Genomic DNA, 27819 nt, shown 5'->3' on the forward strand with positions numbered 1-27819 from the left:
GGGAGAGCACTCGGGGGTTGATTTATCAAGTCTAGACTAGACGCAATAAAGCGATCCCCGCTGGATCGATCGCTGCCCGCCGATCTGGCGGTAATGAAGACATACCCTTAGGTTAAATAACTTAGCTTCTCATTTTAACGGTAAACTAGATGGTACTACTCTGGTCCCTTGTAACATTTCCAAGCACACGCTCTCCACAGTAAAAATCTCCATGAAAATTCACAGAAACATTCTTGGTCTATGTACAGCATCCAGTTTTTAAACCGCATCTCCATTGAGCATAACTCTCACAAACCCCAAACCTTTTAGCTCATGCTATCTATTATTAATCAACCTCTATGTCTTTAAGGATATTCACAAGGTTTAATCATATTTATTTGAACATTTTTCTTTTATTGATCATTAATAAACCCCTGAAAATTTAAAACAGGACCTCCTCCATGCAGATGACCCAGGCCTCCTACAGGTTCCCATATATCTTCACAGACCCTGAGGGACCCAAAGGGTTTGAGTGAAAAATTTCTGGGGAAACTTCACCTCCCAATGAAGAATTCAGGAAAATTTCCATGAAGATCTCCTTGTGCAGATTTTTTCCCCCAAAATCCACTCCCACAGAAGATAATGATCAGTCCCAAGAACTTCAGGGACAAATACTGAGTTTCTGACCACCAATACTCGTACTCTTTGGAGTAATCACACATAGCTCGGACCTCCCAGGAGGACAGTTCAAAGCTGTCATTTCTAACTGTGATCTTTCGAACGTAAGAGAACAGCATACAACTTTAAACAAGAACTCCATTTAATATGTAATCTCAAAAATCCACAACAGTAGATATTTCTCCATCTTTGACAATTACAATAAAGCCGGCAATATTTTATTGTTCTGGTCTATTTCTATTTCAATATTGTATTTTGTATTTGTATTTTACAGCCCCTCTTCTCAAATGCTTAGATGTTCATAGCCACACACTATCTTGGCAACAAAAATAATAATAATCAGCTGTTGTGCTTGCAGCCAGGGCCTAAAATAACTTGTAAAAGTCAGTGTACATACTAAAGAGAATGAAGTGTCAATTACAAGCAGTGACTACACAGCAGGCATCTGTACTCTACAGTAATTGCACAATCCAAAATACAGCCCACGCTCCAGGAGCCTCCAACTTCTCTCATCTGAAGGTCTGTTCATCAGAATCCTATCAGCACAAGTAATTGCTGTTCCCTGGTGCTGCAACAGGAAAGCTGGTCCCAGGGAAGCTTCATCAGCAAGCAAACACCTGAAATTGAATTCCTGGTGGCATAGGTATATCAGTCTATTGGAATAATAGGACAACAGCCCCACTAATACTTTGGCTAATTTTTCCCACATCCACACAAGTTGATAAAGTTATATGATTCCAAGCTAAAGCTAAACTTTCACTGTTTTCTACACCCATGCTGGGTGGGATTTTCAGTACACTAACAGCTGAGGGCAGCGTGCCTATTCTCAAAGGCATTGTGCATGCTTTTAATTTTTCAGTGGGCAGTTTTACATAACTATATTTTTGAGGCATACTGGTATAGATTCTTTCCTCATTTTAATCACTTTTATACTTATAACACCATTGACTTCCCAAGTTACTCCTGATTTACACCAACAACCAGGAGAAGAATCATATGGATTGCTTACACTTTTAATAAAAATAACATTAGTAAATAATAGCTTTTAAAAATTGAGAGTTCTGTATACTGTAATTTAAGTCAGTATGTAACTGGCACAGATGTGATTTGGTTTAAGGTTACAGAACACTCATTTCCCCTGTAATACCCCAACCCCTCATCTGGATCTTTGCTTTCTAGATGACAGAGTAGAACCAAACATAAAATATGAAACTAGTATGGCTCTAATCAGCTGGTCAGCAGATACTATGGTAACAGGCATGGTACGAAAACCTTGATAGAACAGATTGGTTGAATTAGTCACTTGAAATCTAGGAATCAGATTTTCAAAAGTGTTCAGAATTGCTTAATTCTCCCCCCATTGAAGTCAATTCCGAGGCAGTGTTTGCCCAATGCTGAGAACTTTTGAAAAACCCACCCTATGTCTTCTACATGAAAACCGAACAAGAAAGTGTCTGCAATACTTCAATCCTTATTTCCTTTCAAAGTCTTTGAAGCACTGTTTTCTTGTGAAAGTCTATGAGGAGACACTTTCCTACATTAATTTGAAATGTAATGGTAACTGAAATATCATTATTGTTATGTTGCTTTAATATACAGCAAAAGTGAAGGGTTTCATAAAGTGTCCATATAATAAACAATATAGATCATGCACTTATTGACTAGGCAAAAAATCTGATCATATCTACTTCTGGAGGGGAAAGTATGCCATTTTTAGGGTTCTCTCTTTTAGTATGTGCTTCTATCAGATATTGCACAATCATTTGACACTGTCTATAGTTGAGATAAATATGTTTATTCTGAGAAATACTGCAGCTTTCAAAATTTCTGCAGAATGACATCACCAAACAAAACTGATCAGTTTTTCAACACACCAAAAGCAATCCTGTGTAAAGGCTAAACAAACGTATATGCAAATACAGAAGGCTTAAGATATACAAATAGCTAAGTGAAGAAATTGTGAACGGAGGCCAAAGGAAATTAGCCAGGAAGTTTGATTTCTTTGTATGGTGGGTAGCTTAAAACAAATGGTGGTATTCTTTTCAATTTGTAATTGAAAATGGCTCTATTCATTAAAGGTTTAGCACCTTGTTTCTACTTAGAGGACAGCTTGGAAAAAAAAAAAAGCTTTAAATCAAATTCACACACAAGATCAAAATTAATTCTTGCTCTTATTTAATCATTTCACAGGGAGAACTCCTAGCATATTTTAATATTTCTTAGAATTTATATTAGTTTTAGAATAGAAAGAAAAAGAGTTTACTTCTTGTCTACTTTGTGTAGCAACAATTATTTTAGACATATTCTTCCATCTCATACAATGTCATGAAAGCAATTTTTTATACTTTATCAATTTTTAATTTGATACAGTCTCTGGTCTGTTTTCCCTTTTCCTTTGATTGCTGGGTCTCTCTTCTCATAAATGCTCTTTCCATAGGCACAATACAAAAGCAATCCTCCCTTGGTTACTTCTTTGCTTTGAAGAATGACACACACATAAGAGTATCAACATCTGGGAACTCTCCACAGCTTAAAAAAAAATAAAAAAGGTTGTGTCTACAGTTACTCAAAGATTCCAGCTCAGCGGCAATGTGATGCACTAGCAAGCAGGAGTGCTTTTTCCTTCAGCATGTTTACCCAAGAACAATGATCTACCAAAGCCAACTTCTGAGTATTTGATATCTTACGCAGAGGGAATAAAATAAACCTGAGACTGAATTAAAAACTAGGGCTGCACTGTTGATTTTTGTAAACTTATGAAACCAAACTCTGAAGGTCTTCTCTTCTGGGACTGAAAGGCCGTTAGACTAAGATTTTATATTTAATTACACTGGCAAAGTCAATCCTGTCTCTGACACAAGCTCATTTCTCCTCGACTTCTCTTCTAATTTGAAAAAAGCCCCCTAATGTGTTGTCATTAATCCAAAATATAATTTACACAAATTTCCCTCCCAAGAACCTTCTAGAGAAGAAGTAGCCTGGGGGAGGTAGAGCTTCAACAGCAAAAAGGTTTCATTTTATGTCTTTGGTAGAAGAGTGTCATTTATTTTGTATAATTGCATAGTATTATAAAAAGAGAGGGATATTGGTCTTCTCATTTCCCATGCCATCAGTGAAAGGGGTCATGACCCTCCAGCCATTTGCCTCATAGTTTTTAATTTTTCATCTTGATTTTCTGGAGGGAAATTTAACCCGTCTGGTTTTCCATTTCACAAGGTCATGAGCCATGAGGGAAAAAATAACTTGGAAAAATACAGACTTATAATCTTCTCTCAATATGTCAGTTATAGAGTATTACATAGATTTTTTTGGTTAATCAAGACAAACATAAGGGATTAAAAATTCTCCCTGACACCATCATACTGCAATTGAAATATGGGCGCTGAATATTGTAAGGACTTTTTCATTTACATGTATTATCTCTACCTGTTCTTCATTTATAGACTGTGCGCTTTCAAAGTAACACTGTATGCAAGCCTTACACGCGAGCCCTGATTTCTTGTCAACACAAAGAGGTGAAACGCTGGCCCCACTGAAGTCAATGGAAGTTTTGCCATGGACTGCACTGGGGCCAGGATCTCACCAGAAATATGCAATTAGGGCATTTCCTTACCTAAGGGGGTGAAGGCTGGTAATACAGTGAAGTAATCTAGAAGTGCTCAAGTGGCCTGCTAGAAACTGGGAAGTTTCTCTTGTGATTTTGTGTTTCCAGTTCAATAAGACACTTACCAGAGGTGGTGAATTTTCTAAATTTTGATAACCTATTTGCTTGCTCTCTACCCCAAGGAGGAGGGTGTAACCTAGACCCAGTCTAGTGTATGCAAGGGGAATTTACAGGCTATTGCAGTTTTCAGCAAACATTGCTGACACTTTCTTTTTTTTTTTTTTTAAATGTCCATAATTTTCTCCTATCCCTGATGTTTAGGAAGGTTTTTGGAGGATTATGTTCTGTGTGTTACAATGAGACATGTATAGTCAGTTCACGCCAACTATTCTGGCAGATCTATGCCTGTCAAACTGGACAAGTAGGATGTGCAGTGACTTCATAAACGGGAAAGGATTTCATTAGGCTCAGCTAAAACTTAAGCTGATTCCCACAGGCCATGAACTGAAGTAATTTTTACATTTCTTATAATTTTTCATTTTTATTTAACCACCTCCCCCAACCTAACAAAGGTTCTTTTCAGATGAGAATTATATATTATTTATTTGTGTTACATAAAGCCTAGGGGTCACAGTCATAGACCATGACACTATTGTGCTAGGCACTGTACAAAGATATATGAAAGCCATTTCTTGCCCCACAGAGTTCATAATCAAAGTAACTACAAAGCCAGAAGTTTGAAACTACACCTGGGTTTCCTACTGTCATGTCAAAAAAATGTAGTTACTTACTTTTAAAAGTGGGAAAAGCCTGTTTCATTCTTGTTTAACTCAAAATGGCTGAATGGAATTTCTCAGTTTAAAAAACATCTCCACTAGTCACAGAGAATCATCAGTACAAAAGGAAAGTTAAGAGGGTCTGAAAAGTGGGATTAAAATGAAAACTGTTTGCAACTTTAACTATACTTTTCGCTACCAGCCAAAGCCACAGTATCATCAGAACCTCATGAGTGGAACTAGGCAAAAAAAATTTGGAAAATGGTAAATTTGCCAAAAAATGTACTGTTCAGGATATCAAAACTATTTATGAATTTAAGTCAAATTCAGTAAATAGTTTTAGCCAAAAAAACCCAAAAACAAAAAACATTTTTAAAAATTCTGAAATGTCAGAATGTTTCATTCAGCCAGAACAATATATTTGTGATTTTTCATTTTGTGAAGAAAAACAAAACACCATACCGTTAGCTCAAAACTAACCAATTTTTTTTCCTGATTTTCAGTTGGGTTACTGAACCAAAAAATCAGCTATTTTGTCAACTCTACCCTTGAGCTGTTTAGATTCTTTTAAGACTATAACTCAAGTTACTTTCATATCATCCTTGGATCTCTGTATATTTAACAGATACGGCAAAAGCAGCAATTTCAATAAAGAAAATAAGTCACCTCAAATGACACATATTTCATCAGAGAGCTACTGTATATTTCACTGCAAGCATAAATACCTAATGATCCCCCTATGTTTCATGAATTTCTCTAAGAAATGGAATTTTATTCTACTATGTATCATCCTGGAGAGCAGGGGTCTTCAAATTTTCTTTTAAAAAAGCAATTCTTGTTCAAATCTTGTGGCATCCTCCAAGTATTAAAAAATAGCAACAGAAAATGGTGAGTAAGGCTATACATGACTGGTTTCTGATATTGTTTCTTTAAGCTGCTTCACAATCTACAGACTAATCAAATTTATGTGAACTGCGATCAAATGAAGCTCGATTTCTTTCCCCAGCACATTAAGCACACACACACAGCTGCTACTCACAGTAACTTTAATTACAGACAAAATCACCATTAAATTACTAGTGAAATTGTCAATTAGCATGTAAGGTACCCTCACTACACTTGGTAAATAGAATGGGAAGCCCAGAGTATAGGGCGAGCTTTAAAAAAAAAAGGCACCTCAAGAAGCTGATGGGCCACATTCTCATCTGGCGTAGGCTGATGTAGTACCACTGAAGTGGACGGAGTTATGCTGATTTTCATTAGCTGAGAATCTGGTCCAGAGTAAGATACTGAACTCCTCAAGCACTTCGTCAATATTTGGAAGTTTACACCTGATAAGCCAAAGTGTTTTTTTTAAGTCACCGAGAGTTGGTTTACACTAGGAACTTATGTTGGTATAACTACGTCACTCAGGGGTATAGAAAATGCACACCCCTGAGCAATGTAGTTATACCAACTTAACCCATGGTGTACAGAGCGCTATGTCTAGGTGTGGACTTCTCCCGTTGACATAGCTACCTCCTCTGGTGGAGGTGAAGTACCTACACTAACAGCAGAAGCTCTCCCAGTGGCATAAGTAGCGTATTCACGAAGTGCAGCTGCGCTGCTGTAAGTGTAGACAAACCCCAAGAAAAGCATTACCATTTTCCACATCCACACTGGCACTATCCTTTAGAGGAAGAGGCACTGCTACAGTAACTGCTAGAAAAGGAGGGTTTTCAAGGAAGTGTTGAGAAGGGACATCTTTACAAGAAAGGGGTGAACAATGTCTCATACCGAGATGCTTTATAAAGAGTCGCCCAATGCCCAACAAGGGATCCACAATGGGTACTGAAATCAGTCCACATAATCCTGGTTTCTTCTAATCATCAGAAGAACATTACTGATTTCCTATTTCCTCAAGCCTCATTCAATTATTGGTCATTTCATGAAAGTTAAATCCTATTTCCAGATCATTATGTCCCCAGGACTACACACAGAAAGGATTGTCCACTAGACATGACCTGTTCATCGTTAGGCCTTTTCAAAGGTTTTCTCCTAACGTCTAAGTCTTAAGTTATGGAGATAACGAGAACTGAACTACTTGCAGTATTATCATCCCTTTCTAGTAGGATTTGGAGTATTTATTTATTTTCCACTCACTAGTTTTAATCAAATATTATGTTGACCATAATCAATTTCTTAGCTCTGGAGAAAAAATTACAATTATCTGCAATAAAGTAGGTGTGTCTAAGGAACAGGAAAAATCAATGAAACCATCTGTCTGACATTCCCACAACATTATAAAATAGACATTTAATTAACTGCTTTCCTACCAAAGTCTGCCAGCTTTAATTCCCCCGTGTCACTGATCAGAAGGTTCTGTGGTTTCAGGTCCCTGTGCAAAATGTAACGCTGGTGGATGTAAGACAGTCCTCGTAGTAACTGAAATAAAAATAACTGAAAAAGAGGGGGACAAAAAAATGACTTCTGTTAATATTTGTATGTAATAAATCAGATTTCTACACAATCTGCAGGGGATTTGTATTTTATGGTAACAATTTCTTATGGCTTCATCGTCATACAACTGCCCACTCTCCAATTTTTTAAAACAGTTTTCAAATGTAAAAATAAGGAATATATTTTGCAGAAAACGATCTCCAATCCACAAACCCCACCGCTTCACACACTGAATTTACCTGATTTAAAACAACACAAGAATACTACTACAAGCAGAACGCTCAGTTTCTACCAAACTGTAATTATATTCCATTTATCCATATAGCCTTAGTGATTAGATGATAGCCTGGAGACAGATGTGTATCTGCACTAATTATAGGAAACAATAAGGTAGGGTGGTGGTGGGGAGACAGGACCAGGGAATGGGATAGAGGAGCTAAAACAAACAAAATATTAAGGGTATAAACAACTCTCTCTGCTTCTCCAAAATGATTTGCAAAAATGACGCAGGTAGGGTTTCCCCCCAAAAGTTTGATAGGAGTCAGCTGAGTTTTTTATTTTAAAAAAACCCAGTAACACAGGTTTCACTGAAATTGAGGCTATTTTCCACACACTAAAAGGTCTTTAAGGTAGGTTGAATTTGACACTCCTTGCCAGTGCCCATTTTAAATGTCCACCAGACTCTACAAATGCTTTAGTGTTTAGCTTTCCCTTTGTGCAGTTGTGCAATTTGTTCTTATGAAAAAGAGCTAGATGATTTTTTTCAGATTTTCATGCGTCTTCCGATAGGCCCTGCCACTAAAGGATGGCAAATCTCACCCTTGTATTAACATACATCTGGTTTGTTGAATACAGATTTCGCAGAGGTTGTCTATGCATACACCTTTTTAAAAAAGCTATGTCTGCTTGGACACAAGCCCTTCCTGGTATTATAATTATTAGAAGAAATATTCTGGTTCCCACGAGGAAACGGCACTATCCCCTGTATTTTAGATATGCGAGGTTCACATGAGGTCATGGAAGAATTACTCTTTACCTATTAGTCAAGTACTTGGCAAATAAAGATGACCTCCTGCAAGACTTGGGGATCCATACCACCAAACCCAAAGATTTGGAAAAAGTCAACGTAGGCACATTAATAGTCACTAATTAGCTAGCAACACAACCCCTACATTTATTTAAAGAGTATTCAAATGAGAAAACATACTAAATAAGGTTATGAAATCTGATTATAGAAGAGAATAAAGCCTGACATGAAAGGAACAGAAATGTCACATTACTCAAGTTGAAACAGATTTAGTTACATTCCATTCCCCCTCCCCCGCAAGTGCAGACACAATACTACTGTATGTTTTGCTATTTAGTCAGGGCACAAAGAGCCATATCAATCAGCTTCTTGCCCAGGTTCAGCTTAACAATGTGCTGAGGAAACGTAAGAGCAGTATACCGTTAAAAAAAAAAAAGCAGGAAAGTGATAAGTAACATACAGATTCCTTTGTGAATTAGTCTCTTAGCCCTGGTCTACATTATGAGTTTACGTCAAATTTAGCAGGGTTTTTAGGTAGATTTAACCCTGCACCCATCCACACAACAAAGCCATTTTTGTCGACTTAATGGGCTCTTAAAATCGATTTCTGTACTCCTCCCCAGTGAGGGGATTAGCTGAAATCACCATGCCGGGTCGAATTTGGGTTAGTGTGGACACAATTTGACGGTATTGACCTCCGGGAGCTATCCTACTGTGCTCCATTGTGACCACTCTGGACAGCACTCTGAACTCAGACACACTGGCCAGGTAGACAGGAAAAGCCCCACAAACTTTTGAATTTCATTTCCTGTTTAGCCAGTGTGGCAAGCTGATCAGGATAGGTGACTGTGCAGATCTCATCAGCAGAGGTGACCATGGAGTCCCAGAATTGCAAAAGAGCTCCAGTGTGGACCAAACGGGAGGTACTGGATCCGATTGCTGTATGGGAAGACAAATCCGTACGATCAGAACTCTGTTCCAAAAGATGCCAAAATATTTGAAAAAATCTCCAAGGGCATGAAAGACAGAGGCTAACACCACGTGAAACTTAAGGAGCTTAGGCAAGCCTACCAAAAAACCCAAGAGGCCAACTCCCACTCGGGGTCAGAGCCCCAGACATGCCACCTCTATGATGAGCCGCATGCAGTTCTAGGAGGTGCCCCTACCTCTGCCCCACCTCTGTATGTGGACTCCTGCACAGGGGGAGTCACACACAACAGGGATAAGGATTTTGGGGACGAGGAAGATGATGAAGAGTGGCAGGTTGAAGATAGCGCATACCAGGCAAGTGGAGAAACCTTTCTCCCTGACAGCCAGGAACTGTTTATCACCATGGATCCAATACCCTCCCAACCTGGGCTCCCAGACCTTGAAGGCGGAGAAGGCAGCTCTAGTGAGTGTACCTTTGTAAATATAATACACAGTTTAAAAGCAAGCGTGTTTAATGATTACTTTGCCCTGAAGACTTGGGATGCATTCGTGGCCTGTACAGCTACCGGAAAAGTCTATTAACATGTCTGGGGATGGGGCAGAAATCCTCCAGGGACATCTCAATGAAGTTGTCCTGGAGGTACTCCCCTCCCAAAGCCTTTGCAAAAGGTTTCTGGGGAGGGCAGCCTTATTGCATCCTCCATGGTAGGACACTTTACCACGGCAGGCCAGTAGCACATAGTCTGGAATCATTGCATATGAAAGCATGGCAGCATGTGGTCCCAGTGTTTGCTGGCATTCAAGCAACATCCGTTCTTTATCTCTCTGTGTTATCCTCAGGAGAGTGATATAATTCGTGGTCACCTGGTTGAAATAAGGGAATTTTATTCAGGGTACATTCAGAGGTGGCCGTTCCAGCTGGGCTGTTTGCTGAACAGAAATCATCCCCGCTGTTAGAGACGTGGTGGGGAGAGGAGTGAAGCGATCATCCCAGAGAATTGGGTGGGTGGGAGGGTTAGTTGGGTTTGTGCTGCACGTTAACCCGAAAACATCAGCCCGTCCTTTTAAATGGCGAACGTGTCTTTTTCAATTTTAAATCTCCCTTTTTTCCTTCCAAATCTGCAAATGTTTCAACGCTGCAACTAGCATCTCCGTCCCAGAGGCTAGCGTAGATAAGGCGGTGAAAAAAACACACTTGCGATGAAATGTTCTGAGCTCATGCAGTCCACTCAAACTGAAAGAGCCCAGCAGAATGCGTGGAGGCAGACAATGGCAGAGCCCAGAAAAGCACAAAATGAACACGAGGACAGGAGGGACGCGGGAGAGGACAGGTGGTGGGAGCGACAGGAGAGGTGGTGGGATCAAGAGGAAAGGTGGCGGCAACATGATGAGAGGAGGCAGGATACAATGCTGAGGCTACTGAAGGATCAACCTGATATGCTCCGGCATATGGTTGAGGTGCAGGAAAGGCACAGACCGCCACTGCAGCCCCTGTGTAATCGACCGCCCTCCTCCCTAAGTTCCATAGCCTCCTCACCCAGACGCCCAAGAACACGGGCGGGGGTGTTCGGGCCCCCAACCACTCCACCCCAGAGGACTGCCCAAGCAACAGAAGGCTAGCATTCAATAAGTTTTGAAGTGCAGTGTGGCCTTGTCCTTCCCTCCTCTCCCCCCTCCCCTACCCCTCATGGGCTACCTTGGCAGTCATCCCCCATTTTTCTGATGAATTAATAAAGAATGCATGAATTTTAAACAACAACGACTTTATTGCCTCTGCAAGTGGTGATCGGGGGGGAGGAGGGAAGAGGAGGGCAGTTGGCTTACAGGGAAGTAGAGTGAACCAAGAGGGCAGGTTTTCATCAAGGAGAAAAACAGAACTGTCACACTGTAGCCTGGTCAGCACTGAAATTGGTTTTCAAAGCTTCTCTGATGCGCAGCGCGCCCTCCTGTGCTCTTCTAACCGCCCTGGTATCTGGCTGCATGTAATCAGCAGCCAGGCGATTTGCCTCAACTTCCCACCCTGCCATAAATCTCTCCCCCTTACTCTCACAAATATTGTGGAGTGCACAGCAAGCAGTAATAACAATGGGAATACTGGTTTCTCTGAGGTCTAACTGAGTCAGTAAAAAGAAAAGGAGTACTTGTGGCACCTCAGAGACTAACCAATTTATTTGAGCATAAGCTTTCGTGAGCTACAGCTCACTTCATCAGATGCATACTGTGGAAACTGCAGAACAGTATTCATCCGATGAAGTGAGCTGTAGCTCATGAAAGCTTATGCTCAAATAAATTGGTTAGTCTCTAAGGTGCCACAAGTACTCCTTTTCTTTTTGCGAATACAGACTAACATGGCTGTTACTCTGAAATGAGTCAGTAAACTGCACCAGCATGCTTTTAAATGTCCAAATGCACATTCTACCATCATTCTGCACTTGCTCAGCCTGTAGTTGAGCAGCTCCTGATTACTGTCCAGGTTGCCTGTGTACGGCTTCATTAGCCATGGCATTAAGGGGTAGGCTGGGTCCCCAAGGATAACTATACGCATTTCAACATCCCCAGTGGTTATTTTCTGGTCTGGAAGGTAAGTCCCTTGCTGCAGCTGTTTATACAGACCAGAGTTCCTGAAGATGCGAGCATCATGCACCTTTCCCGGCCATCCCACGTTGATGTTGGTGAAACGTCCCTTGTGATCCACCAGTGCTTGCAGCACCATTGAAAAGTACCTCTTTCGGTTTATGTACTGGCTGCCTTGGTGGTCCGGTGACAAGATAGGGATATGCGTTCCGTCTATGGCCCCACCACTGTTATGGAATCCCATTGCAGCAAAGCCATCCACTCTGACCTGCACGTTTCCCAGAGTCACTACCCTTGATATCAGCAGATCTTTGATTGCATTGGCTACTTGGATCACAGTAGCCCCCACAGTAGATTTGCCCACTCCAAATTGATTCCCGACTGACCGGTAGCTGTCTGGCATTGCAAGCTTCTGGAGGGCTATCGCCACTCGCTTGTGAACTGTGAGGGCCGCTCTCATCTTGGTATTCTTGAGCTTCAGGGAAGGGGAAAGCAAGACAAAGTTCCATGAAAGTGCCTTACATATGTGAAAGTTTTGCAGCCGCTAGGAATCATCCCAGACCTGCAAAACTATGTGGTCCCACCAGTCTTTGCTTGTTTCACGGGCCCAGAATCGGTGTTCCATGGCATGAGCCTGCCCCATTGACACCAGGATGGCCAAATTGCCGGGGCCTGTGCTTTGAGAGAAGTCTGTGTCCATGTCCTCATCAGTCTTGTCACTGTGCTGCCATTGCCTCCTCGCCTGCTTTTGCAGGTCCTGGTTCTGCATATACTGCATGATAAAGCGTGAGGTGTTTACAATGTTCATAACTTCTGCAGTGATCTGAGCGGGCTCCATGCTTGCCATGGTATGGAGTCTGCAAGAGAGCAGAATGGCAGCGGAAGCGGTCATTCAGTGACGATGGTTTGCAGACCTACTGCACCGTCTGCTGCCAGGACAAAAGCAGCCGAGCAGTGTTGCAGCGGAAGCGGCCCTGGGGGACCACCAGGAGAGCAGTGGCAGCAGAAGCAGTGGCTGACGACCTGCAAGGTGGATTCATGAGAGCAGGAGAGTAGAGTTGCAGCGGAAGCCCATGAGACACAACATGGAGAAATTCGCTATCGAGACAAGAGCAGGAGAGCAGAGTGGCAGCGGAAGCGGTGGTTCGATGACGACGGTTAGCAGTCCTACTGCACTGTCTGCTGAAAGCAGTATGGCGCCCGCATGGAAAAAAGGCACGAAACGATTGTCTGCCTTTGATTTCACGGAGGGAGAGGCGACTGACGACATGTACCCAAAACCACCCGCGACAATGTTTTTGCCCCATCAGGCATTGGGAGCTCAACCCAGAATTCCAATGGGCAGCGGAGACTGTGGGAACTGTGGGATAGCTACCCACAGTTCAACGCTCCAGAAGTTGACGCTAGCCTCAGTACTGTGGATGCACTCTGCTGACTTAATACGCTTAGTGGGGACACACACAATCGACAGTATTAAAATCGCTTTCTAAAAATCGCTTTCTATAAATTCAACTTAATTTCATAGTGTACACATACCCTAAGGTGCCACAAGTACTCCTCATTTTTTTTTTTTTGTGAATTGTAGTGAGCATGGAGTTTGTGGTGCATAAAAACCATTTTTAGGGCAGGAAGTAAAACTGGCTTTCATTATGGCCTTAGAATTTAGATTAGGTATTATCAAATGGCTTCCCAATAATTTTTGAATACAAAAATGCGAAATAGGGCCAGTTTACGCAACCATCCAAGAGGTATTTGACCACAAAGATGGATTTTAAGTGTGCAAAGAAACCACAAGCATTTCAGATTACTAGAACACTATGATACCAAGAATTCATATATAATACTTTAGTTCAACTGCCTTTAAGGCAATGGATCAAAATGATCTTATGTGCTATGTCCAAATAGGAAACAAAACAATACAACTTCACAATGAACGAAACATAATGAATTACAGGCTCTCTGAGAACAGAGTTGGAAAAAAAAACCTCTTAGCTTTATTCAGCCCTCAATGTAGTTTTCATGATAACTTCCATGACTAAGCTAATTAATTTTCTTGCATAAATTACTATGGTCTTAATTGTCCTGGGGAGCGGAGGGGGGAAAAACAGTGGGAGAAAAAAAGCCCACTGGAAACTTTATAAGGTGAACCATGTTGCATTTTCCCCCTTCTTTCCTGAAGGGAAGATTTTTGTAATCTTGGCCCGAGGAAGGACTTCAAAATGGGGCTCTAGAAACAGAAAACCAGTAGTGTCATGGAAAATAGGCAGCAAAGCTTCACCACATGCCTTTATGCCACTGGCCCTTTCCACCTCCTTCTGAACCCATCTGCACAAGACCCCCACCCATGGGGAGCAGAAGCCCTGATGTGGAGTTAGTGCCACCTGGATAACCATTAACTCCCACCTAAATTTCTGATCAGATATCAACTAGGTTAGGAGGGTTATGTGCCACTTATAGTGGTCATTCCTCTGTCTTTACCCTCTCCCACCTGCAATATGCTCAATTCTAATTGTCATGGAGCCTCAACCTGGTGGTTTGTGAGAGGGACTCTGAGGAGTATGCAGCTGAAACAATGACTCCTCCTAGCTCTGCCAGAATCTTTAGCTCTCTCCCACTCGTGTAAGCAGAGGGGACCCTACAAATCTATGTGCTTAAGTTCTTCTGTCAATAAAAAGGTAAACAAGTCAAGTTCTGTGGACACTATGGACCTATTCACGTACCTGCTGTAGTCAATGGCAAATCTCTTATTGACTTCAATGGGCAGAAGGATCGAGCTGTGTATGGGGATGGAGATGGGAGTGGAATTACAGAGACAATAAATGGGACTTGTCCTGACATGTTATTAGTAAAACAAAAAGTGGTATCAAATAAACCAGGCTGCAGGACTGTCAAATAACCTGCAATTATGAGACTATGACATCATGCTGTGGAGGTAGCTTATAATTAGCAAGAACTGAGGTTTTGGTCATTTTGAAACATTGTGACAGTGAATGAATAAGTTAGAGGAGTGGCAGAAAGTGGCAAGAGAAGGAGAACAGAAGTAGGCTCAGTTGAAGTTATTTTTATTTTTTAGCTGTCAGTCTTTGGAAAGGGCTAATGTTACATGATGATGATTGATAATCTTTAAAACCTTCCAGTTACAAAGTTTGAAAAGTGGCATTTGAGACCTTTCCTTATTTAATACATCCGTTAAAGAAGCACATTCTTGCGATAACAGTTATACTGTCTGAACTTTCATCAGAGTAGTTGGTTTTCAAGAGGGGGCTGCATGCAGGCCATATCTATTCAGAGATATTAAAAGGTATTAGCCATGTTTAAAATATAAGAGAAAGAAGCACAAAATGTTAACATCTACAAGAGACAAAACCAGATATCGCTGCTCTCCGTGTAAGGCCTGGACCATTCTCCCCAGTGTTCACAAACAAGGCCTGATCCAAAGCTCAGTGAAGACAATGGGAAGATTCCCATTGACTTCAATGGGCTTGCATCAAGCCATCACAGCAGGCTGTCCATGTGCAGATCTCAGCTGCCTCCACAGCACTGGTCCCTCCCTCCAGACCCCACAGAAAGTTTATTGGATCCAGGGTACATGCTCATGGGAGGGTAGGGGCTGGACAGGTTGATGTGGAAGAAGTTTGCTGTACTGGGGGTGCAGGAATGCACCTCATCCCTCTCCCACATAGATTCTCCAGACAAGACAGTGCAACATGAGGCTCTATTACCTTTTCCACAGACCATCTCTTGGGCGGGGGAGGAGCCCAAGACGACTTGGGCCTTGCAGTGCCTCAGGAGACTACAAGAGACCAGAGCTGGTGCAGATGCACAAAGGATTTGCCAGGTTTATAGCTTAGCCTGGCAGTCCTTTCTATGGGGATAGGACGACTTTCTCTGGATGAGATGACATGGAGGGATCCGTATCAGAGCTCCCTCCTGTGTGTTTTACTGCAGGAGGGGATGATCTGGCCTCGAATGCGTACGCAGAGAGCTGTGTAGAAGCTTTCATTCTACAGAACACACACAGGTCCAAATCCTAGCCTCACTTTATCAACAGCATGAGAATTCACATGGAGTTGAGCAGCTGAGATGGACATTGCACTGAAAGGGACAAAGATTAGAGTATGGCTGGATTAATGTTCAGATCTATAGCAGAATGTCTTGTCTCGATTCATATTGCAGCATTAGCAGAGTTGACTTACACACACACACAGCATAAGCTTTATCTTCCTTGATAATATAGCTGATACTCATGTGATGCCTATCAAAAAGCGTACCTGTGAGGTATTACTTAATCATTCGGATTCTCCTTTGTGTATTCAACATGAATCGATACCATATTCAGTCTTAATAGGCAATCAAATCTAAAAATACCTGTAAGTGACACGCAAGATGCCTCATGTCTGAAACCAGTCTATTTTCCCCACGATCCAGAGGATACTGTAACCTCGGATTAATTTTTGGTTAATTAGGCGGATGAGTGGAACGGGGCAATACATACAACAGAGTCATATAGCTAGTAAAATAAACATGACCATATGTCATACTTGCTTAGTTTTTTTTTTTAATAAAACATCAACATAATGTTAAAAAATTCTATTTGATCATATGAATTGCCATTAAGCACAGAAGCAATGACAAATGTCTCTGTGCGACCTCTGTTAGCATGTCCAAAGCTGATCAAGTGCAATCTCTTTTACCACTGTAGGTTTGTTATTCTTTTTTCTCTCCCACCATGATAATAACCATGAGATAAAATGTAACATTTCATTTCTAACAGTATCCTGGAGATGTATTGTGCTTTTTTAGGTCAAAGCTTTGTAGGCGCTCTCATCTCAATAGTCAGCAGAAGAAACTTCAGGAACAAAGTGTTGACTTGACATGGACTTGCATCCCAAAGAACAAAGGATTTTATCTGACTAAAAATATTAGCCAGAGTTAGCATGATTTCCACTATCATAATAAGTTTTATTTCAGTAAAAGCTGGCCCTGTCTTAATTTCCCAGAACCTATTAGACAGGCTTCTCTAAAAAGCAGGGTTTAAAGATACTCTTATCAAAACCACATTCTTAGAGGCTTGGAGCCTGATCCTGCATTCCTAACACACAGAAAAAGTCCCACTGAAGTCAAATTTCACACAAATATTCAACAATGGAATGAAAATTTCACTGGAATGAAAATCTCATTCAGATTCTAAAGATATACAGAAATTTACACTTGCCTGTAGCAGAACTGTAGTGAAAACAGCTCAGAAAGTGTTAACTAGCCAAGTTCTATATTTGATTTTTTTCTCTCATCAGTACATCTCCCCACTACGTGCTAAAGTCATTTGTAATGAGGGACAGTGTGCATAATTAACTGAGCTTGATGATACTCCTTTCTGATCAGTTAATATAACGTAGCAACTTAGTAGCTGATGTTCAATAGGTGAAAGATTCTTTTCATTTCCTTTTCCAGAACTATTGAGATTAAAAACTCTCCCTTCTACCTTTCATCTCACTGATGCACTCGCATGCTGAAATAGTTCAAGAGTGACTTGTATTATAATACATCATCAATTCGAAGAACACTATTTCTGAGGATGTATTTTTTTCTTTTCATCTTGACTATATTTCTTTATTTTAGCTGAAGCATAAATGTATCAAAATATATATGTTCAGTGAATGTTTTTGTGTATATTTCTCTAATCTCACAACATATTATAGAAACTTCATGAAACTCGCATGTTTCTTAATACAGTAATGAAGGTTTTGCATTTAATGTTCATGTTTGTGCATGGGATTAAATCATTACTGTCTAAGTGGCAAAGCTAACAGAAAGTAGAGTGAAATCCTGATGACATAGTTAATGTCCGATCACTAGAAAGTCTCATTTAAAAATCAATTTTCAATGCTATCTGTAAAAGACTACCTTAATTTGGCATGACATTATTCTGTCTGTTGTACACCTGCTTGTTCTCTGAATGAGGAATGAAAAACAGCAACTTTAATCATATTAAACTACATATCTTCCTATTTGGCATATCTATTAAAATATTTTCATATTTACACCAACAGCATCACTAGTTTCAGTGAATATGACAGATATTTCACAAGTAATATACTAGTTTTAATTTGTTCCAAAACCTGATCTGGGAAAATAAGAAGAGCAACCACGACATGTAGATATTTTAATGTAAAAACATCTCTTCAGCCAAACTATGGTGACTCAATATAATAAGTAAGAGAAGATATATTCTCATCTAGATGCATGAGGCAAACCCATCATCTCCAGACACTTTACCATGGTTTAGTCATCTAAACTCCTGTTTGGCTAGATGATAAAGTACCACGGGAAGTTTCTATAAAAGTGCCAAAATTCTGGACTTTCTGATTGCTGCTGCTCGTCAATCATCCGGACAGAAGGAAACCCCTCAATTCTGGATTGGTAGAGTCAGAGTAAAGATGGTTTCTTTTTTCTCTCTCACCTGCTGATCATTTTTTCCAGAGTAAATAAATAACACAAAGGGATAAAAACATACTATTAGGACACTGCCTAGCTGTTATGTTTTAGTAAAGAATACATATTTTAACTCAGTACTATTAACCAATGGCAGTTTCTGTTTAGTAACAGCCACCGGGTAATACTGTATTATTGGCATATTTTCAGAAGTCATATTTCAAAGATAATAAGCCACATTTGGTTAAACATAGAAGAGGTTAACTAACTACTCCTATGTTCTTAATGTTTCCCTATGTTTTGTGCTCCAGATTATTCTAAAGGAGAAATCAGTTCAGTTATTCCTTTTGCAAATATAAATATTTATAAGTCAAACACCCTAAGGCTTTGACTCGGGTTGTTAATTTCCAGATTGGTCATTAGCTCCTGAAATTATCCATTTGTCAAGAACAGATATTATTTTAAAAACTATAACCATTAGTTAAGGGATAATGTTCATGATGGAGGACTATGGGAGGCAATAAATGAATTCTGCAAGTGACAATTAAGCGACAGCATGAAGATGAGATTTTTTTTAATAAGAGCACACACCATTTATTGTATGCATATTTCAACATTCTCAGCATTATTCTGTACTTCCTTTTTTGGAGGCCAGTAGTATAAACTTACTTTTAATATAGTCATAATTTTATGATTTGGGATTTGTACTTGTACAGATTCCACTGCACGGTCCCCTCCACTCAAATTTTAGCTCATTAGATTCTATGCAATCTTTCAGTTATATTTCTCACCAACTATCTCTATAATCTAATCTGTTCTACACACACAAGTATTACAGTATCCCACAGAGTTTTGTCATTCCTCCATGTTTCACGAATACCTATTACTTCAAAGCCCTCCCTCACATTCCAGTTCACTTATTTTTGTTTTTTTGGGTTTTTTTTGTTTGTTTTTTTTTTTAAAATAAAACCAGATGCAGTTTTCTTGCTGCAACCTGAATCCTGCAATCTTTTGCAGAGTTTAGGTTGCTGGCCTGGGAAACAGGAGACCTTGATTCAATTCTCCACATTGCCACAGACTCAGTTGCCCTCTCCCCATGCTTCAGTCCCCCCAGGAATGTTGTGAAAATAAAATAAATTTGTGGTGCTCATATAATATGGTGATGACAGATAGGAATGTAAACTGGGCTAGTTTCAGATACTAGATGCAGTATCTGGGGTAAGACTGATTCTCCCTGCACCTAAAACTCTGCACTGGGGCACTGATGCTCTGCATTTGTCCAAAATGCTGGAGAGACAAGCTGCACAGGAGAAGGAGGAAGTCAGAGCAGTAGTATTAGATGGTGGAGGGAGTGAGCTGCTCCTTCCATCCCTTTTCAAACGAGGTCCTATCAGCCTGCCTGTTTTGTCATGCTGAATATTTTTTGGATGGGAAGCAGTTTGATTTTATGTTACCCTCTGGCAACTCCTGGGTAACTCACTTTAGGGTTGTATCCCACCAGTTAAGACACCATGTTAGAAGAAAATGTTTACTTAACCTATATTACAACAATCTTTGTCCAGTCTAAGTTGCCTTATGAACACAAACACACAAGAGCCAAAAATTACCTGTAATGTTAAAAACAAATCTCAGTAGTTTTTCTGTAGCCTCAGCCTACTTCAACACAATATCAACTCAAATAATCTAAGGACAATTACCTTCCATATTATTTTCCGCTTTAGACATGGATGCAAAAGTAATCCAGGCATAATTACTATGATCTCAAATTCCATCTGTTCTATCCACTCTAGGACAGGGGTGGGCAAACATTTTGGCCCGAGGACCACATCTGGGTATGGAAATTGTATGGCGGGCCATGAATGCTCATGAAATTAGGGTTGGGGTGCAGGAGGGAGTGAGGGCTCTGGCTGAGGGTGTGGGCTCTGAGGTGGGGCAGGGGATGAAGGGTTGGGGATGCTGGAGGGTGCTCCGGGCTGGGACCGAGGGGTTCAGAGAGCGGGAGGGGGGATCAGGGCTGGGGTAGGGGTTGGGGCACAGGAGGGGGTCAGCGGTGCAGGCTCCAGGCGGTGCTTACCTCAAGCAGCTCCCAGAAGCAGTGGCATGTCCCCCTTCCAGTTCCTACACGGAGGTGTGGCCAGGCAGCTCTGCGCACTGCCCATCCTCAGGCGCCACCTGTGCAGCTCCCATTGGCCATGGTCCCCAGCCAATGGGAACGGCAGGGGCAGTGCTGGGGCAGGGGCAGCGCTTGGGGCAGGAGCAGCATGCGGAGCCCCCAGCTGCCTCTATGCATAGGAGCTGGAGGGGGGACATGCTGCTCCTTCCAGGAGCTGTGTGGAACATGGCAAGCCCCCGACCCCGCTCCCTGGCTGGAGTGGGGCAAGCCCCGGACCCCACTCCCCGGCGGGAGCTCAAGGGCCAGATTTAAACATCTGGAGGGCCGGATGTGGCCCCCAGGCCGTAGTTCACCTACCCCTGCTCTAGGATTTATGGGAAATGGGCTCAACCACAAAATAATCAACATATCAAGACAGGAAGGTCATTTTACTTACAGACCAAATGAAGCTATATTTGGAAATGTGATGCTCTGGAGTAAAAACAAGTATATTTAGGTACTGATTGAGAGTAGAAAAGCTAAGAGACCAATTTTAAAGGTGCCATACATTTCCATTAGAGTTGGGTGTAATAGAGAAAGAAAAAAATTCTTCAAAATGAACTAGGTTATAGGGTTTCTAATTGTTGGTAATTGGACCACCGAGACCCAGATCCCTTCTCTGCCTCTTCCCTCAAGGCCCCACCATCGTCACATGCTCCTCTTCTCCCGTCACTCAGTGAATCGTCTCAAGGAGCCTACCTGCAGGTAGGAGGCGGCCCTGGCTGAGCAGGGGCTGGCACAAGTTAATGACCTGGTGACTCTCCCCACCTCATGGTAACCGGACTTTTGGTTCGGATGCCATTAGGATTGCCATGTCCCATTTTCGACTGGACTTTCTGATCGAAAACCAGACACCTGGCAACCCTAAATGGCACCTGGACAAAAAAGCTGAAAACTGAACTGTCCAGATAAAACACGGACGGGTGGCAACCCTACTAGGTTATGAACTTGCAAAATTGGAACACTTTTACAGGTGGCTGCTGCTAGCACTCAGGAGACCTGAGGACAAAAGAATGTCCAAAAAACTAGATGGAATGACCAGGAGATGGCCAGAGAGCAAAAGGGAAGGAAAGTAGATAAGCAGGGAGGCAGCTGCAAAAGTCATATGGGGAGTGGCTGCTGTGGCCATCTGAGTTTACGCTACTGGAAGCAATCATATATAGTTAGAACTGGGGACTAGGAAGTGCAAACAACTTCCACAGGCAGCAACAACTGGGGAAAAGAGATCTGAGCACAAGTCCAAGGAAGCTGGGCCAGCTGCAGCTGAGAGAAAACAAGGAGAAAGTCTGACAGGGGATAGAAAGTCAGAATTGCTCCAAGAGAGGCCTAGGACAGACACAATTCTCAAGATACTGCAAGAAGCCCTTAATGCGAGATGTTCTTAAAAAGCAAAAACTGGGGGTGCCGGATCACTTACTGAGGAGTTCGAACTTCTGCTTTAGAGATTTCATCAGCAGGGGGAACAAGTCTCCACCACAGTGACAGGAAAGGGTGGGCCACAGGGAAGGGAAAGGGTGGGGCTGTAGAAAAAGCTTCAGCAAACAGGTGAATGAGTACAACTTGACTTTCACCACACACAGAAGAATGCAGAAAGTGAAGATGTTGATCACATTTGGACTGAGACAGGAGGGAGATGACATGAATGGACGCCACCTGGAATACCAGTGGAGGTGGTTGAAACATGTTTTGCAATAGAAAATGCCTGTTTGATTGAACTGAAATTTTCATCAAAAAAGTATATGTTTATTAAAAAAACATAAACTGTATTTTTTGTTTTTGACAATAACCCACATTTTTAGAGGACAAACATTTGATGAAAGAAAAAAAAAGTTGTCAACATTTCTCACAGGGAAAAATAATCACAATCACCTCTAATTACCAGGCAACATCCACACATCAAAAGCAAAGCCAAGCCCACACATGTGAGGCCAAGGGTTTAAAACTTATCTCTCGCCAGTGGACTTGAAAGAGCGTCTTTGTTACCAGGTTGAAGAAACCCTGAGCTTGCCCATTCCTATTAAACTGCTCCCTAGAGTCTCAGTTAATAATTACCTTTCCTCCCACCAGCCATACATCTAGTTAAGAGTTTGTATCTCATATACTTATATTTTCTTTATTGACAGCTTTGGTAGAGGCTTATTTGTTACCAAATGTGAACATGAGTATTTACTGAAAACCCACCAGGTGAAGAGTCTATAGGGCCTAGTGTTTGGTGTATCTGGGGTTCAACATTTGGCTCCTAGCTCATCAGGCCACTACAAGGCATCTAAACGCATTTGGTACGTTGACACTCACATTTACACTAATCAGGGAAATGGGGTGTGTCACTAGAATATGAAATAATATATCCATCCCAAACTAAAATCCAACATCCAAGCAACCCTGCATCTCAAAGGGTCTAAAATGCATGTGTCAATTTTGAGATTTGGGCCCAGGAGAGAAAAAGAGAGAGAGAGGGAGAAAAAATTTTTGAAATATTTACACACACACACACACACAAGCACGCACGCACACGCCTCAATCTAATAGTTTGGGAAGCAATCCTTTTTGTCTTTGTTTAAATATGATGTCCAAAGATTTTTACAATGTAGATTATTTTGAGATCTTCCTCTTTATGCTTACATACAAGGAGTAAGCAAAACATTACCACTATTTTAAATGTGTTTAAATGACAGTAAATAGTATTAATGGAACCACGAGGAAAGGCAATATGACAAACGCAATACTCAAGACGACACTAGTACATGTGTTGATTTTATTCCACTTGCAATTTTGTTCCTAAGATAAAACCCTAGGCAACTGCATTGTCTTCAGCTGGCAAATAAGGAATAAAGATGATTCATAATTAGGCTGGGATGTCCCATGGACACCAAAACTTTAATTAAGGATGCCTTTGTTTCCACATACTCAATGCAGTGACTAATACCAGAAGTCATTCCATTTAGTATAAATGTTGTTTCACAGGAAATATATTGTATAGTATTCTGCAGAAAAAAATATGTATATTTACATATTTATAGTGATTTATTGCTAATTACACTGGAATGTAGGCTATGGGTACACACTTCAAGAACAAAGCTGAAAGTTGAATGTCTTCAGCCACCTTGGGAAAGCATCTATAGTTTACTATCAGAGTGTAGCCCAGACAATCTAGCATGGCTTAGTGCTGCTAGAGCTTTGTTGCTTAATTTGAAATTATATTTTAAAAACTGATCTGGAGAAGGATTTATGCAGTATTTCCTTCTACCATGGAAAGTACTTGACAGTAGAAGGAAGGAATATAAACACCTACTTCAGACAATTCTGACTAGATTTCTTGTAAAATCATTTGTTAACCTTTTTCCTCTTTCAGGTGTCTGTTTTGCTTGCACAACCTCCTCTCTTACTTTCAATGAGCACAGTTTTTCTGTCCATTTTCATCTCCCTCTTGCTAGAAAAACTAAACTGGGAATATTAAATACACAAAAAAATTAGTTTTATGGGTTTTTTTCCAATGGAAAAGAGAATTTAAAATGTGTCCTGTGAGAGGCTGCTGGAATCAGGAGGTCAGCTAGGAGAGAAAGGTGGCCAGTTTTAAACTGCCCCTCCTCCCCACCGGCTTTTCGTTTTCCTCCTGCTCTCCTTTCCTCTAACACATTTCCTGAACTTGAGTTCTTACATCAAGACCTTGAACTAAAGAGTCTAAATGCAGCTCCTAGTTTAACTCCCTACTCAAGGACACATTTCAAAGCCGCCCAGCTGCTTCTTCAGCATTGCTGAATGCTTTGACTAGGCTGGCAGGGTATCAGGAGTTAGGGCCTGCAGTTAGACTACTTACCTGCTAGCTTACCTGCAGGCAGTCTTAGGAGCACAGCTGGGCCACAACTGAGTTCTCCTGATTGGCCAAATTGCTCAACTGGCTGAGGGGGATCAACACAGACCTGTCTTAAGACCAGCAGCAGGATGCTGGCTATTCAAAGCATTTGCCCACGGCTGCAATAACCCCTGCGCCTGCTTGTTCCCAGGCATGCCACTGCCTTGCCTCACTCCAGGTAATCCAGTTCTGACCTGCGGCTCCGATTCCTGACCTCTGACCTTAGTTCTGACCCTTGGCTCCAGCATCTGGACCCCGGGGAGCTATTCCAGGCTACCAACCCCTCCTCCAACCACGAGGCACGACCATCCATGCCCTGATCCCTGACACAGGGTAACCAGCAGTTTCCCTTTGAAGTTCTTCTGCAAGAGAAGCACTAGCATTAGGGCTTAAAGGGATGATACTGCTTTCTCTCCCAGCCCAGCCAAAGTATGCAGCAAAACTGGAGAAACAGCTGAGCAGCCTTGAAACATGTCTACAAGTTGGAAGCTCAACTAGGAGATATATGAATGGGCTAATTCTGATGCTGCCTCAGCTATTGTATAGGGTCTCTTTGTAATACAACTGGAGTAGGGGAATTGGAGCAGACATGCAAAGCACAGAAAGGCTATGCACACCCTGTGCACTGGCATGAAGAGAGACGGATGGGGCTTTGTGAATTCTCATGTCCTCCTCACACACACGAGTTATAAATGCAATGACTTCCATCCTTAGACCTCTGATTGCACAGTGCAACCCCTCTGCAGCCTTGGGATATTAAACACCCACACCCACACGTCTATGTATGCATGTGTGGACATGCCTGTTTCTTTCTCTCTTCCCCCTGCACATCTCCCTTTTGCCCAGCTCAACTACTTAGGCATGACACTGGGCTCAGATTTTCTTCAGTTTCTTCACAAGAACCCAAGATAAGGAATTTAAGAGAGGAAGGCTAGAGAGGTAGACATAAGGGAGTTTGGGCTGCATACTAAGAAAGAGAGTATATCTATAAATGTGCTTTCAGCTACATTTTTCAGCTACTAGATGTGTCTGTTTTAGAGATCTAGGCAGTGTGTAATCCCCCTGGGAAACAAGTGAGGCAAAGCTGGGTCTCAAGCATGGCGGTTTGTTTGCTCTGTTATTTCCCTTAATAAATAAAAAGAAAGACTGATTCTAAAATTCCATACATCATTTCCATATATCAAAGACATTGACTGCCTTTGCTGCTGAAGCCTGTAATATTTTGACCAGTAGGAAAATGGGTTTAAAAAACATTGTAGGGGAAAGATACTGAAACATTTCCCCTTATTTCTTTTATTTAACCCATTTACCATTGTGGGCATAAGAATATATACAGGAAAGATACATTGCAGAAAAAAAATGGAGAGACTATTCTTTGAAATCAAATAAACCAAATATTTCCTCTGTCCTTCATATGAGACATTAATGGCCTAATCCAACGCCCATTGATGTCAAGGGGAGTCTCTCTCATGACTTCAAAGGACTTTGGAAGTCTTTTCAGCTTATGTCAGATGGTTGTCCAGCTGAAAGTTAAAGAATCCGTAACACACTGCGAAGTAAGCAGGAGTATTTAATTCATTGTTTAATAAAGACTTTGAGATATCTCAAGAACACACTCACAGAATTAGTATTGAGAGAGTAGCAGGGAGAGAGAATCTGCAGTGAATGAAGTTACTGCAGCCCCACTACTTGTAAGAGATGCATTAAATGGTAACTATTGTTCTAGGAGGGAATGCTTTGTCTTATTTTCTAGCTGAAGTATGTTTTTCTAACAGATTGCAGGACTGGGGGGGAGGGGGGAAATGCCAAATTTTACTCAACATTTACTACCAATGTGTTTCATATTATTTTATGAGTCGTCAAAATTGCCTGAAATTTCAAGGGTCCAAAATATTCTCACAGAGTAATTTCTGAAATCCACTTCTAGCTCAAAATGTCAAGATTCCAAAATGCCACACATTTGAAATTTGCCAAAGAACTGCAACAACCAATGCTTTGTCAATTCTGGAGAGAAAACAGAAAGGAGAGAGATACAGACATACACAATGGCAGGCGGTGACAAAAGAATGTATGACCTTTGGTTCCACCTCCAGAAGTGGTATCGGCATCCGTACTAAATCATACACCCCATTATCTGCCAATCCCATTAGAGAGGATAATGTAAGCCAGGTTCCACACAGGGAAAGTAAATACAAAAGCATTTTTCAAAGCAATATTAACCACCTTAACAAAAATTACATACAGACCTGGTGATGTGGGAACCTCAAACATTTCAGAATCTGGATACTTACCCAAAGTACCTAAAACTATGGATGGTGGCAGCCCTATGCTACACACAAACCCTCCCACATTTACTGAGAGCAGTGGTTCTCAAAGTGTGAAGCACACCCCACTAGGGGGGCACAGAGGAACATTCAGGGGGGCATATGGTGAGGCTGGGGCTTCCAACCCCACTACAGCCCCAGGCCAGCTCCACCTCCAACCCCATTTAGCCCCCAGTCCAGGTCCAGCTCCACCCTCACTCCCTGTCCACCCCCAGACCAGCTCCACCTCTAGCCCCAGCTCCTCCCCCATTCCCACTTCTGCCCCCCAGCTCTGCCTTCAACCCAAGCTCCACTGCTGAGGAAGTCTCAGCTGTGCAGTAATGTGTGGGGGAGGGAGGGGGTGTTGTGGACAGATTCTGTTACTGTTAAGGGGGGTGTGACAGGAAAAGTTTGAGCCTCACACCCCAGTTCTTTGGAGGACCACTCTCCTCTCTGGTGTCTTCATAAGGCCACCAGGCAGGATCACTATACCCCTAAAACCCTTAACGGTCTTTGGGATGCGAAGTAGGCCCTCCTCCCCCACCCCTCACTTATGCAGCAAGTGTGATAGAGCCAGCAGCACCAACAAAAAATGGTACCTGGTAGTTGGCTGGTAGTAGCTTGTCTAAATTAAACATAAATCCTTAACATGGTTGCTATATACGTTTTCTCTGTACACATAGGCAACTTATTTGGATCACAACTATGTATCACAACAATGTTTAAAACATGCGTATTGTTGTAGCATGCACAGAGCACAGTTTCAATGACAATCACTTTATATTTGTTGTATAAAAATACCAGAAGCACAATAAAGGAAGATTTCATCCTTTAAAAAGCTATTATGATACACACATACATTTATCTACAATTATGTACTGTTGATGGTAATTTTAGTGGAAGCAAGGGACAATTAATCAAATTACCATTATACTACTATACAGGTGATCACATTTAAATAATCAGATTCTTTCCTTTTTTAAAAAAATCTTATTTTACTTCTTTAAAAACACCTTTTGAATTTTCCATGGGAAAATCTTTACTTTTTTTCATGACCTCTTCTATTTCCCTC

At 41.4% G+C, this 27819-nt stretch overlaps 1 protein-coding gene across 5 annotated transcripts in view; it reads right to left on the bottom strand.

Moving 5' to 3' along the window:
- The window catches only part of CDK14 (cyclin dependent kinase 14), a 501539-nt gene that overhangs the window by 225906 nt on the left and 247814 nt on the right, over nt 1-27819 (bottom strand). For all 5 annotated transcript variants that reach the window (XM_073334004.1, XM_073334008.1, XM_073334007.1 and 2 more), the window contains one exon: nt 7353-7476. In XM_073334004.1, the coding sequence (XP_073190105.1) occupies nt 7353-7476 (124 nt within the window). The remainder of the gene's footprint in view (nt 1-7352; nt 7477-27819) is intronic.

The sequence above is a fragment of the Lepidochelys kempii genome, chromosome 2, assembly GCF_965140265.1.
Source record: "Lepidochelys kempii isolate rLepKem1 chromosome 2, rLepKem1.hap2, whole genome shotgun sequence".
Classification (NCBI taxonomy): domain Eukaryota; kingdom Metazoa; phylum Chordata; order Testudines; family Cheloniidae; genus Lepidochelys; species Lepidochelys kempii.